Here is a 13,415-nt window from a genome sequence, read left to right on the forward strand (position 1 = left end):
ATTTCTAGTACCATCTTAATACTTTATAAAGAATGCAGACTGTGAGGACAGATTACCCCTCTCCCCCGCCAATACCTGGAATTATCTTCTGGAGGGCGGGCCCCTTGCAGTACAAGCTTCCCCTACTCAGTGACTAATCTAGGAACCCTTCGGTTACCAGTGCACCTGCTGGTGTTGTTTTGAAAGGCTGCTTTTGGCTTCAGTAATTTTTTTTAAAGACTCTTTCAAAGTGTTTTCTCATTTTACGATGGGTAATTTATGAGTGCACCTGCCCACATCACCTGTGCTGACTGTTCCAGCAATTTCTGACCAAAAACTGCATGACCCCTGTGACCTATTCAACCAATCATGCTCCGGCAACATTTTTTTGTTGTTGTTTTCCTGGGATGAAAAATGTCCTCAAAGGGAAATGTTTTGCTGATGTGCAAGAGGGGAAACAAAAAAAATGGCAGAAGCACTAATGGCATCAAAATCAAAGAGTTTGAAAACTTTTGAGCAGCAAAAAAAAAGTCTCAATAGGTGTACTGCCTCAAATGGAGAGTACTTAGAAGGCAACTGAAGCTTAAATATGTAAGAATAAATACACATTTTTAAAAAATAAATAAATTCCATTTTTTGGCAGGGTTCCCTTCATATACCTTTACATTTGACTATCTCTTAGTACAGACATATGCTTTAGTAAAAGCTAATTTGCTCAGCACTGGCTCAGAAATTTGAAGGGGGATTTTACTTAACATTAGTTTAACTTTTTTGTAGCTTTAAGTTCAAAATTTAACATTTGGCTTTTCTGTTATACTTGTTCTGAATAGTAATAAAACACTATAACATTTCATTTGGATGATGCTGCTACAGATACTTAACCCAGAAATTTCCAAATCAACCTGCTACCAACCGTGGACTCTAATGCATGGACATTTTTTTTGACTATCACTTGTAGTATACTAAAATATTCAATAACTGTTATTTCACATTACATAAAAAATTAATTTTAACAAAATTTTATTCAAAGCATTAGGAAAATCATATTCAAAACACAGAAATAAACAAACTATAACAACACTGCATAGATAGTGGCATACAAGTTTCCAGACATTTAGTGACTTTTTCCTAACTAAAACTTCAGTTTTAAAGTCACCAGACAGAAAATGGTGGAAGCATTATTTTGTGTCTCTGAGGCTGGAGAAATGGCTTTGATGTGAGAAGTGACACCATTTAAACAACAAAGATTAGATTTTCCCTAATGTAATTACATTCCCTTCTTGTTATTTCCCAGAGACAAAAATTTAGAATGTAAGGATTACTAGAAGGGAATAGGAGGTAAATTACCTCTTTGAAGCTGTCCTGATCAATGCTTGCTTTAATCAGACCAAACAATGAATTAAGTTTTAAAAATTACAACCACACCATTGTGCTTATCTAGAATTGTTACTATGAATGAATACATTTTTATATATTACATTTATATTCTTGTTTCCAATCTTTTTATCTTCAGTAAAAAAAAAAGTTATCACTACTTGAGATTTGAAAAATAATTTTCATGGTAGAACTTTAGAACTTTATATAGAGATCAAAATAATTTCTGAATATTGAAAATAGCCTAAATCAATAAGAAATTGCTAAATTTAAGGATTACTTTTCAAAAAGGAAGACAATTTATTTGGAAGGACTTTGTAGCTCAAACACTGCTCATTAAAAAAACAAAAACAAACAAACAAAAAAACAGTTACCCTGAGAAAGACTCTTAAAATTGTCAGTATTTTCAGAAGCCCCCCAACAATTCATGAAGGAGCAATTTTTGGCTCTAGCCTCTTACTGTTACCAACATAAAAAAAAATGTCTTGATCTAAACAGTGATTTGTGCTTCCCTGCTATCCTGGTAATGGGTACCACCAAGACACCTGAATAGATGGACTATTCTAAGCAAATTTTGCATGCATGTCTGGTAGACTTCCTTTTTCTTTCCAAAAAAAGAGAGTTTGTAATTCTTCAAATGGTCTTGGACTCAAACCTACTGTTCACAAAAATAATCTTCTGTAAGCAAATTTGTAGTTTCCTTATAATAGTAAACAAATTGTCTGGTCTACCATCTCTAATCTATGCCTAGAAAATAAGGCATGAGTAATTCTTCATTGGCCACTGCAGAGCATAAACAAGTGTTTTATTTCTAATGCAAACATTTCTCAAAGTGCAGTTATTTTTAACATCTCTTATTCATTTACAGTCAGAATTATTTTTGAATCTCCACATACTTTTAGTATAAAAGAATGGTTATTCCAAACATCTTACATACCATAATTACTTGAGAGAAGATGAAGTAAAAGCAGCTACAGAAGTAGCAACATGTTTTTCACAAATAAGAATATAATGTACAAAAAATGGCAACTTAGTGATAACTGGTAGTATGAACCCTCAATATTCTACTTTGGCTTCCAAATTAAGATTTGACAAGTTTGAAGCCTTGTCCTGTGTCCAGCACAGCAGGAAGAAACCAACTCATTTTTAACCTTTTCAAGCACCTAAAACAACTTTGGCATATCCAAAAAAGGTTCAGACCACACAACCAGTTTGCCAAATGTACTAGTGGATATGTAATACGAGGGAAGTGTAACATCCAATGCTTCGCCACATCACTTCCTGTCGGCAAATGCAGAGTATAGTCACTCCACTGTTTTGACACACCATATACTGCTTTGACTGTGCGTCCCTTTTCAGTCCAGCAGATGTTATTATTGGAATTGCAGTTATATTCAACCCAGTCTTTTGTAAAGTCACCCAGCTGTGGTGGGTCAGCTTCTTCAATATCTATTGTCTTTATCATCTCAGCTCCTTGCACGGCAATATACTGGTCATTGATTTTTCTCACTTCTTTCACCCAAGGGGTTGAATTCTCACTGTCTAATACAATAATAAGTCGGGAACAGAAAGAACCATTCTTTTCTCTCCACCATTCTAAAAGTGTGTCAAGGCGCAGTATGTCTCCACCTATAAACAAAAGAAAATTCAATAGCATAATAATTTCTGAAGCCTCTTAATAAGAATTCCCTTTTGCTTAAGTGTATTTTCTTTACATTCTTGAAATTAAATATGTGAGTAGAAAAGCAGAGCCTTCCTTTCAAAGTATATTTTCAGAAGATGTTTGAAAAAACAAACTTTCAACTTCAGGTTAAAAAAAAAAAAACCAGTCATCCTTGTTACATTAAAAAAATGGGATATGTTATATTAAATTAAGAAAATTTTTTATAAAGTTAATTTTGGTGAAAAATACAAAATTATAAAGGAAAGCTTATATTCTACATCAAAAGCAGCAAATATAGCTTGTAGTCCAAATCCAGCCTATTATCTTTTTTGGTATAGAGTGAAAGCTGAGAATTGATTTTACACTTTTACATATTTGAAAAATCTTTTTAAAAAAGCTATTTAAAAAAAAAATCTTTTTAAGTATTTGTGACATGGGAAAATTATAGGACATTTACATTTCATATTACCGTTTCCATTAACAACACTAATTTGTATTCTGTCTATGGTGCTTTTTAACTACAGTGGCAGGGCTGAGTAGTACCTTATGGCCCACAAAGCTAAAAATACCTGGCCCTTTGCAGAAAAACTTTGCCAGTGCTATTGTATACCACTGATAAAATGATGTTACCTATTGTCATTATCTAGGTAGCTACTAAATGAAACTCTTCCACCCTGTCCCAAGAATGAGTTTAGAATGAATTTATTGTAAAATCAATTTTATACCTGAAAAAACAAAGAATTAAAAACAGTTTACAGAGAAAGGTCTAAAGTAAATAAATCTGACCTAGAAACCTGTCTTATATAGCACAGGCTTTCCATTTGGTTCATTGTGGGTAGGTTTTTTTTTGCATTAATTTTTATTTTAAATGTTACATTAAAGTATTGTCTTATTTGGTTTTTGGAGGCCTCTTAAATTTGATGGCCAAGGCCACTGCTATCCTCACCTTATCTTAGTCCTGGCTGTCTCAGTGGCACACTAATACAATCATCCCAATTCTAGATATTTATCCTAAGCAAAGGGAAGAGATTGGGACAAAATATTACATATAAAGATCTTTTTCCCTTTGCTAAGACAGTGGAAAATCTGAAACATCCAGCAGGAATGGAAGTAAACTATGGTAAAACCTTATGAGGGCACTTTATAGTAAAATAATATTTAAAAAGAAATTTTAATGATGAGAAAATTAGCTATAAAATTAGGAAAAAAGTATGACAGAGAAGTGTATCTACAAAAAAGCAGTGGTTATTGTTGAGTGTTTGGATTTCAGTTGATTTTTGTTACTATTTTTGTATATTTTTGTATTTTCCAAAGTTTTTACATTGAATATTTTTTATAATTAGAAAAGAGTTTTAACATGCTGTAGTTTACTTGCATGAGATCCTAAACCTAACTTCAGAACATACATTTCTACCAAGAGCAACCATCTTCTTTGCTAAATTATCAAAATGGCAATACCAGAGTGAGAAAGAATCCTTTATAATTTATATTCTATTAGTAATATAACCTCTGAATCAAGGTATATTACATTCTTTATAAATAAATTTATTCTTTAGCTCTGACAATGAAAAATTCATGCATGTATCTCAGAGGCACTATTTCAATGCATGGTCTCTAGATATTACTAATGTTTTGCTTCACAGATATTTTCTGAAGATATCTTTTCCAAAATGGTGAAATGTTACCTTTTTGTTATTGCCAATTTTATTAAATTTCTCTAGAGATTTCTCTAGAAGATGACATAGATTACAGGAACAATTATATAAATTCCATCTGCCACAAAACATCACTATCTAACTTGCCTCCTACAACTATTTCAAAAAATATTCAACACATTCTACACTAATTCTTATATACATGCTCTTTTAAACTATTTATCTTTTCTTGTTTTGTTTTTGTCTTTCCTCTATGAGTTGAAGAAAATTCATTTAGCTTTTGGTCCAAGTACATCTAGTGCAGAATATAAACTCTTGTGTTTCATGTACTCACAATCAAAAACCACACTTTTGTCCCATCCTGTATTTCTATCCCTCATCATTACCATCACTGTTTTTTCACCCTTAAGCAGAGAGGCAAAAATATCAGGTTCCAAATTATGAAATTCCATAAATGTAAGAAGACTACATATTCTAAGTGAGTAAAGGTACAAGATAAAGGGCAAATATAGATTCTTTTTCTCACAGTGATATTTAATTCTGGACCTGCTCTTAACTTGCTAACTCAAGTAAAATACAGTTATGGTGTTTTCTGTTTTAAAGGTTTTTAGAAAGGATACTATGAAAAAATTCTCAGAGCCTAGAGCTTTTTGTTCTTTGGTTCAATACTATTTCTGAAGTAGAATTAGACTTTAAGGACGGTGTCTGGGGCAGGCTAGGGCAGGAACTGACTGTAAAGAGGGCCTACCCTCTGGGCCTAGTTCAACCTAGTTATCAACAAGTGGGGCCAGGTGCCTTAGGCTGTGAGAGTATACAAGTTGCTAACTTACTGGACAAAATCTACCCCTCCTGGGGGAAAAAAACCCTCTACTTTTAACTATAAAGTCTCTGACATAGAACGTTATACATGCAAGAACAAATCTTGGCTAGTAGAGGAATTCCATAATGGTCAACTTACTGGCGACATACTTTAAAAAATATAAATATTCCATAATGTAACAGTTACCTAAAATAAATCCCTACTTTAGAGTTTTTAAGTCTTCACAAATTACTCCTAACTGATAATGAATAAAATTTAACAAGACTAATACATATACTATTTATCCTGGTGTCTGTTATTTGTAAAAAAAGAAAAAGCTAATATAAATATTAGTAAACTGTACATCAAGAATTTACTTTCAAAGCCATTTTTTAAAAACACTTGAAATACGTTTTAAGATTTAAGAAAAACGCAAACTTTTTGAAAACTGTTTATATTAATAAATCCTTTTTCCTAAAAAATACAATAAGCTTACTTTTAAGATTACTTTCTTCTGGCCCTGGCTGGGTAGCTCAGTTAATTAGAGCATGGTCCTGTACACCAAGGTTGCAAAGTCTCATTGATACCTGGTCAGGGCACATGCAAGAGTCAACCAATGAATGCATGAATGAATGGAACAACAAATCAATGTGTGTGTGTCTCTCTCTTCCTTCTCCTCTCTTTCTAAAAGTCAGTAAAAAATAAAAAACAAAATTAAAGAAAATTAAAAATAAGATTCTTATAACACTTAAAAATAACTAAGGATTTGTGCATGACCACAAAAATTATGCCTTTATTTTCCATTTCATTTGAAAATAGTTTATTATCATAAGTACTGCAGTAAATTTTCAACAAACAATCCTGTTTTTAGATTTGAATTTCTAATCTCTAAAGATTTTAAAATTTACTATAACTTTCTTCTTGTGCTCTGAAGTACACAGAATGCTACACTTTACATGGAATTAAAGTAGTAATTAAAAGGTTAAAGAGTTGTTTTCTATTTTAAGTTATTAAAAAGTTCACGCTAAGAAAGTAATTTTATAAATTATATTCAAGTAGTTTTAATGTTGACTACCTTCTACCTTCTAAATGGGTGAACCATGCTAATAAAAACATCTACTTAACCAGAATATTTCATTTCTCTGTCTTCATGTTTTTTTGCCTTTGGTAGCAACTTGGTACAATGAGGAAAAATATACTTTCAGAGTCAGGCAGATCTGAGACTGAATCATGGTTTCTCACTTATTAGTAGTATAAGCAATATATGTTATGTAACCACTTTTAGCTTTCATTTCATGTTTAGAATATGTAAATGACAGAGGTGACAGTATTTACCTCAAAGGATTTCAAGTGATAATTAAATCTAATGTGTATAAAGTACAAAGCAAAGTATCTGTGCTTGAAGTGTGCCCAGTAAATGTTAGTTTGCTATTACTACTAGAGACCCACTGAGTTGTTCAATATTTATTTACAGAAAAAAAAATTTCAAAAATAGTTTTATTTACGATAAAGTCCTGGTTACAAATCTGGCATGAAATTAGTGAGACCATAGTGGTTTAAAGTCATTTCTACTTTAACATCATTTGTTTCTTTCCATCTGGAGTTCATGTATTTGCAGCTCTGCCTCTGTCCTTGTATAATATTTTGTTTATATTTTCTTTGATCTGAGTATCTATTTCTACTCATGTTTTATGATTTCTATTTTTTTAATGTGTCCTTGGTATAAATGTAAAATATTTTATGAAAAAAGGATATAATCATCTCTAAATGAACTACTCTAATTTAAAATAAAAAACTGTCCTTTTTTTATGATTCATTCAATGATTTTATCCATCTACCAATTATTTAAGGATCCCCTACTACGTGCCAGGCTCTGTCCTAGGTGCTATGCAAATAATTCATAAAACCCACAGGGTGACTATTATAGCTGGTGAGGGCAATATACAAATTTAAATATAATATAGAGAGAGATCTCATTTCTCCCTTAGCAGGGAGATTTAATATGGCCCCTTCATTTTACAGATTAGAGAACTGGAGTTAACAGAAGTTAAGTAACCCCTAAAATAACACTATTGTGGCAAATTACCACCTAACTCAAGGTCTCCTAACCTAAGTGCTTTTCCCACCATACACACTGCCTGCTGTTTAAAATTTTGTTGAGTTTTCTAACATAAAAAACTGTACATGTGAAAGACTATTAGAGTGAGCATCCATAACATTTAGTGACTTAAAAGTACTAGTCAAATTAGTTAATCGGATTCTGAAAAGTGTTACTGTAGTTAATAATTCTGAAAATACTTTGAAGGGAAAGTGATTGTTAAGTTGCAAATCAAACAGGCAGATGTTTTTCCGCCCACAAATATAAGACATAATTTTCAAAACCTTTGGAGATTACTAAAATTATACTATATAGTTATGCTAGAGAAAAGAAAACAGAGTCATATGTTATACCTGGTAAACTGTAAAGTAAAAAATTGAGAATTCCGAAAATTAATGTTTCAGTGTGGAAGGACTGATTTCCACAATTGGTATGTTTTCACAAAAATGAAACTGCCAGAGGTGACTTTACCTGCAAGAGCCCACTCTCCTGTACCATGGGTGTGCCCACTGTAATACAAAACGTATGTATCATGTCTCGGTCCATCAACAGTCCGAAGTTCAAGAAAAGCTTTCAGTTTGGAATGCAGAGTATCAAAAGACAGTCCACTTGTTGAATAGTCACATCCATAGGTCTCAATCATATGATATGCAAAAAATCTTTGAATAGCATTGAGCATGCCAGTAGACCTCAAATTTAACTCTTGTACATGTTCGGGTGGAAGAAGTGTTGGTTGCCCGTCAGGACTGAAGAAATAAAAAAAAGATTATTTTGGTGTTTAAGAAGTATTCATTTTGTATCATATTTTTATACTTTGTTTATAATTAATTATCTAAGAATCATAATAGTTGCTGCTAACTAAATGGCAAGGATTTTTAAAATCATCTAAAATTCCTGATATAAGATTAAGCATTGAAAATCGAAGTCTAGTTTCTAAAAATTTTATTTCTTATAATAATTATATTTCTTATCAATAAAGCAATTACCAAACTGAAAGTTAGGAGAAAAAGATCTCCAAATGTAGACAGTACTACTATTTTTTGTTCTTTATTCATATCTCCTCACCAAATGATTGGTATTGTACATTTTAAATACAAAATTATACGAATATTACCCCGATGTGTTTTAAGAACATGGATGGGGACCATCATGAAAACTTTACTTTCTTGAGAAAAATACTTTAATAAAGTATGAAAGCAGTGTTTTAAATGTTATGTTTATTTAATTTCTACATTGAAAAGGAGTCATTATAAAGTTGTACTCAAGTTTTACTAACCAAAGGTACATAAATTGTATGAGAAATTACCCATGAGTAAATGACATTTTAATAAAATTATTAAAATTTTGGTACAACTGCCATACCTTACTGAACACTAATTGAAGACCTAGATCTGGTCCTGGAAAAACTGTAAAATGATATACTCTAGCAAAGATAATAAACCAAGTCCTACAACTAGCAGAATCAAAACTATCGATATTGAGGTGGGGGGAGGGGAATCATCAATCCTATCCAGCAAAGGAATTTCTACCAGGAATTTAAAAAACTTTACACTTTGTTTCATTCATTAGCAATAACTATTCAAATAACACTTTAGTTTCATTACAACATTTTGTTCCATACTCATTTACTAATCACAAAGTAGTAAAAAAAAAACAAAACAGAGATGCATAAACAAGAATTATAAGAAAATAAAACTCTAATATGTAAATTACTTTTTTGACATATTATTTGTGAAGAGTTGTCACATCTTACTTTATGGAACCCTTCTAAATCTATTTATTTTATTTTATTTCTCATGAGGATCTTCAACCATTTATTTATTAAGCCTTTTAAATGGAGAACAATATTAGTATTTTTCTATCTGAGGTTTTCATGTCACATATTCAAAATCAGATAAAAACTTTTTGGTTTCAAGTTCCCCTAACCTCAAGGAAAGTATGATGAATATTTGCTCATCAGAAAAAAAATCAATGCAAAGAACTCATTTTCTTCTATCTCAAAGGTACTTAACAACATAAAAATTACAATGTGGCAATATTTATAGGTTCAGACAGATCTATCACATGTTTGGGATAAAAAATTATTCTGAAATAAAACTGTAATCAAATTGAAATATGTATGTTTATGTACATACACAGATACACAGACACAGACACACACACTACACACACACACAAACACACACTCACTCACTCACTCACTCACTCACTGCCAATCTTTTGAATTCCTGGTGTCATTGACATTATCCAGGGGGCAGGGTATTTTCTATTCTATTCTCATTAGCTCTTCATAACATTCCCTTGAGATGGAAAGGACAGGTATTGTCATTAGCATTTTAAATAAAGACAATGAAGTTCAGAGAAGTTACGATTTGCTTAAGGTAAGCAGACCTTGGATTTAGGACTCTCAGGTCCAATATACATTGTATTACATTTTACCATATTGTTTCATGGGGTATTTTCCCAAACAAGATATCCCTTTCCTAAGAAAGGCTAGGATGTTTCCTTAGAGAATTCATTCATATTTCCTGATTTCTAGCTAAAATAGAAGTTAATCCCATTTATCCAAAAAAAAAAAAAAAAAATTTAAACTGAACCCTGAAGATTATATTATTACTGAGAGTAAAGGCTTTTAAACATTTGGGATAAATAAAAAATGCAATAGTACCGTATCTTTAAAATATTAAATTTTTGAAAAACTGAGCTATATTTTATATTTACTGACATATTAAGAAAATGTTAAGAGTCAAGTAGTTATTACTAATTACTACATTCTAGAATACTGTACCTGCAGAAGTTGGTAGGAATCACAATAGCATATCCAACAGATGTTCCTCCTAAACAATTACCCAATTCATGGAAGAGCCCATGAGCCATGGATTCCAATGGCAAAACAATTAAAAACATGCTCAAGAAGATTCCATTCGTTGGCTAAAAGAAATTTGAGACATCATGTTTACACAGTGTGACTGTATTTATATGTACATATGTGTATCTATGTTCATACATGAATATTTAGTTACATTTTTGGCTGCTACTGCCAGAAAGGATAAAAAGGACAATTAATGATTTAAAAACAATTATAAGTTGAAGCAGACAAGAATATATGGATGAGCAGTGAACCCTAAATTTACCTCTCAGGTTCTCAGAAGTTGGGGCAAGACAAATACAGCACAAATTTCTTTAATTTCTAAAATAACATCCCACTCAAAGTAAAAAGAAATGTAAAACAAAAACAGACGACTTGAGTTAACTGAGAAAAAGCCAGAAAACAAATCCTACCTGTTAAAACCAAAATGCCCTAAATCATTTTTCAAATAACACACTTACTCATTTTATCACAAAAAATACTTTAGAAAGTGCTCTTTTTTTAATCCTGTGAAAAGTCCAGAAATTAAGAGAATAAAATCTTAAAAGAAAATTTAAGATCTTAAAACTGTCAAAATGAATTCCACTCTTATACTTAATTAAACATACATGGTTTTCCTTCGAAAAGTTTTAGACTTTCTACAGACTAAATTTAAAGCTGCAAAAATATAAAATGAAGGAAGAAAATTTAAACACCCAAAAGCAGAATAGAGAGGCAGAAGAAATATTAAAAAGAGGCAGCAAGATTAGGTAGTAATTACAATTAAGGTACAGAAAAAGGTAAAGGACCCATGAAGTGAAAAGAAAATGGAAGGATGATAGTTACTCAGTTCTGATCTTTATCTTTGCAATACTGATACTATTCCATATTCTGTGTTACTGTACATACTACACAGTCACGTGCTGATCGATGTGCATGAATACACATTCACTAAGGAAGTTCATTTGATAAGACTTTAATAAAAAAGAAAAAAAAGAAAGCTGATTCCCGTAATGGAAAAATGGATTTAACGTCCTATATCTGGTACATTCTGTAATCAATTACTTATATAATACAGCACATGACCAATTTAGAAACATTAAAAAATACAAATAAGTAAAAAAGATACGTCATTTAAATTATTCCAAGTACCACCATCCACACACAGGTACTACAAATATTTAGAGATTTCATGCAATATATGTTCACAAATATATACTTATATGTTTTTTCCTAAAGTGATATATAATGTTCTGTAAACAAATGGGATTACACCAAACTAAAAAGGCTTGAACAGCAAAGGAAACCATCAACAAAACCAAAAAAAAAAAAAACAAAAAAAAACCAAACCTACTGAAAGGAAAAAGATATTCACCACTGAGACATCTAATAAGGGTTTAATATCCAAAATCAATAAAGACCTTGCACAACTCCAAACACACAAATTCAAGTAAAAAATGGTCAGAGGACCTTAACAGACACTTTTCTAAAGAGTACATACAGATGGCCAATAAACATATGAAAAGATGCTCAAAATCACTAATCAGATAAATGCAAATTGAAACCTCAATATACATCCTCTTATTGCTGTCAAAATGACTATCACCAAAGAAGTAAACAAACCACAAGTGCTGGGGATGATATAAAGGAAAGGTAAGCCTCACACACTGCTGGTGGGAATGCTGACTGGTACAGTCACTATGGGGGACAGTATGGAGGTTCCTAAAAAAATTAAACAGCCTTATGACCTAGTGACTCTACTTCTGGTTATATATCTAAAGAAATTCCAAACCCTGATTTGAAAGGATATATGTACCCTCTATGTTCGCTGCAGTGTTATTCACAAGACCCAAGATATGGAAGCAACCCACTGCCTACAAATAGACCAATGGATGAAAAAGTGGTGGATACAATGGAATATTACTTGGCCATAAAAATGAATGAAATCTTACCATTTGTGACTGCATGGGTGTACCTAGAATGTATTATATTAAGTGAAATAAGTCAGGCAAAGAAAGACAAGTATCACATGATTTCACTTACATGTGGAATCTAAAGAACAAAATAAATAAACAAAATAGACTCAGAGACAAAGTCTGTGGACTGGTGGTTGCTAGAGGGAAGAGTTATGGGACTGAGTGAAAGGAGGTCAAAGAATTAAGAACAAATTGGCAGTTACAAAATAGTCACAGAGATGTAAAGTACAGCATAGGGAATGCCACAGTCAATAATATTGTGATAGTTATGTATAGTGCCAGGTGGGTACTAGAAATATCAAGGGTAGCACTTTGTAAAGTATATGATTGTCTAACCACTACCCTGTACACCTAGTACAGGCGTACTAATACAAAACTAACACAAACTAATTCAAAACTAATACAAAATAATTCTGAATGTAAATTGTAATTGAAAAATAAAATTAGAAAAAAGGACATCAGTGGTAGAAGTAACTGAAGTTGTGGAACTAGACAACAAGAATCAGAAGTGGAGCCTGACAATGTGACTCAATTGCTGCAATCTCATGATAAACTTGAATGGATGAGGAGTTCCTTCTTATAGATTAACAAAGAAAGTGGTTCCTTGATAGGGAATCTACTTACTGGTGAAGATGCAGTGAAGACTGTTGAAATGACAACAAAAGATTAGAATATTACATAAACTTAGTTGACTAAGCAGTGGCAGGGTTTCAGAGGATTGACTCCAATTTTAAAGAAGTTCCTCTATTAGTAAAATGGTATAAAAAGAGCACTGTATGCTACAGAGAATTTGTGAAAATCAATGTGGCAAACGTAAATACTGTCATATTTTAAGAAATACCCACAACCACCCAACCTTGGATCAGCAACTACCACCCTGATCAGCCATCAACATCAAGGCAAGACCCTCCACCTGCGAAAAGCGTGTATCTTGCTTAAGGCTCCGATGAGTTAGCATTTTTTGCAATAAATTACTTTTTAATTAAGGTACATATATTGCTTTTTGAGACATAATCCTCTTGC

General features: G+C 32.0%; 1 protein-coding gene across 4 annotated transcripts in view; it reads right to left on the minus strand.

Annotated features, from left to right (window-relative positions):
- Nucleotides 1–1,035: 1,035 nt before the first annotated feature.
- TMEM168 (transmembrane protein 168) overlaps nt 1,036–13,415 on the minus strand; it is a 50,051-nt gene continuing 37,671 nt past the window's right edge. For all 4 annotated transcript variants that reach the window (XM_054564532.1, XM_054564534.1, XM_054564533.1 and 1 more), the window contains 3 exons: nt 10,357–10,499; nt 8,040–8,314; nt 1,036–2,982 (listed from right to left, as the gene is read on the minus strand). In XM_054564532.1, coding sequence (XP_054420507.1) covers nt 2,435–2,982; nt 8,040–8,314; nt 10,357–10,499 — 966 coding nt within the window. In that variant the 3' untranslated portion in view covers nt 1,036–2,434. The remainder of the gene's footprint in view (nt 2,983–8,039; nt 8,315–10,356; nt 10,500–13,415) is intronic.

Source organism: Pteronotus mesoamericanus, unplaced genomic scaffold (assembly GCF_021234165.1).
Source record: "Pteronotus mesoamericanus isolate MK-2021 breed Mesoamerican mustached bat unplaced genomic scaffold, CSHL_Meso_final scaffold_85, whole genome shotgun sequence".
In the NCBI taxonomy this organism is placed as follows: Eukaryota; Metazoa; Chordata; class Mammalia; order Chiroptera; family Mormoopidae; genus Pteronotus; species Pteronotus mesoamericanus.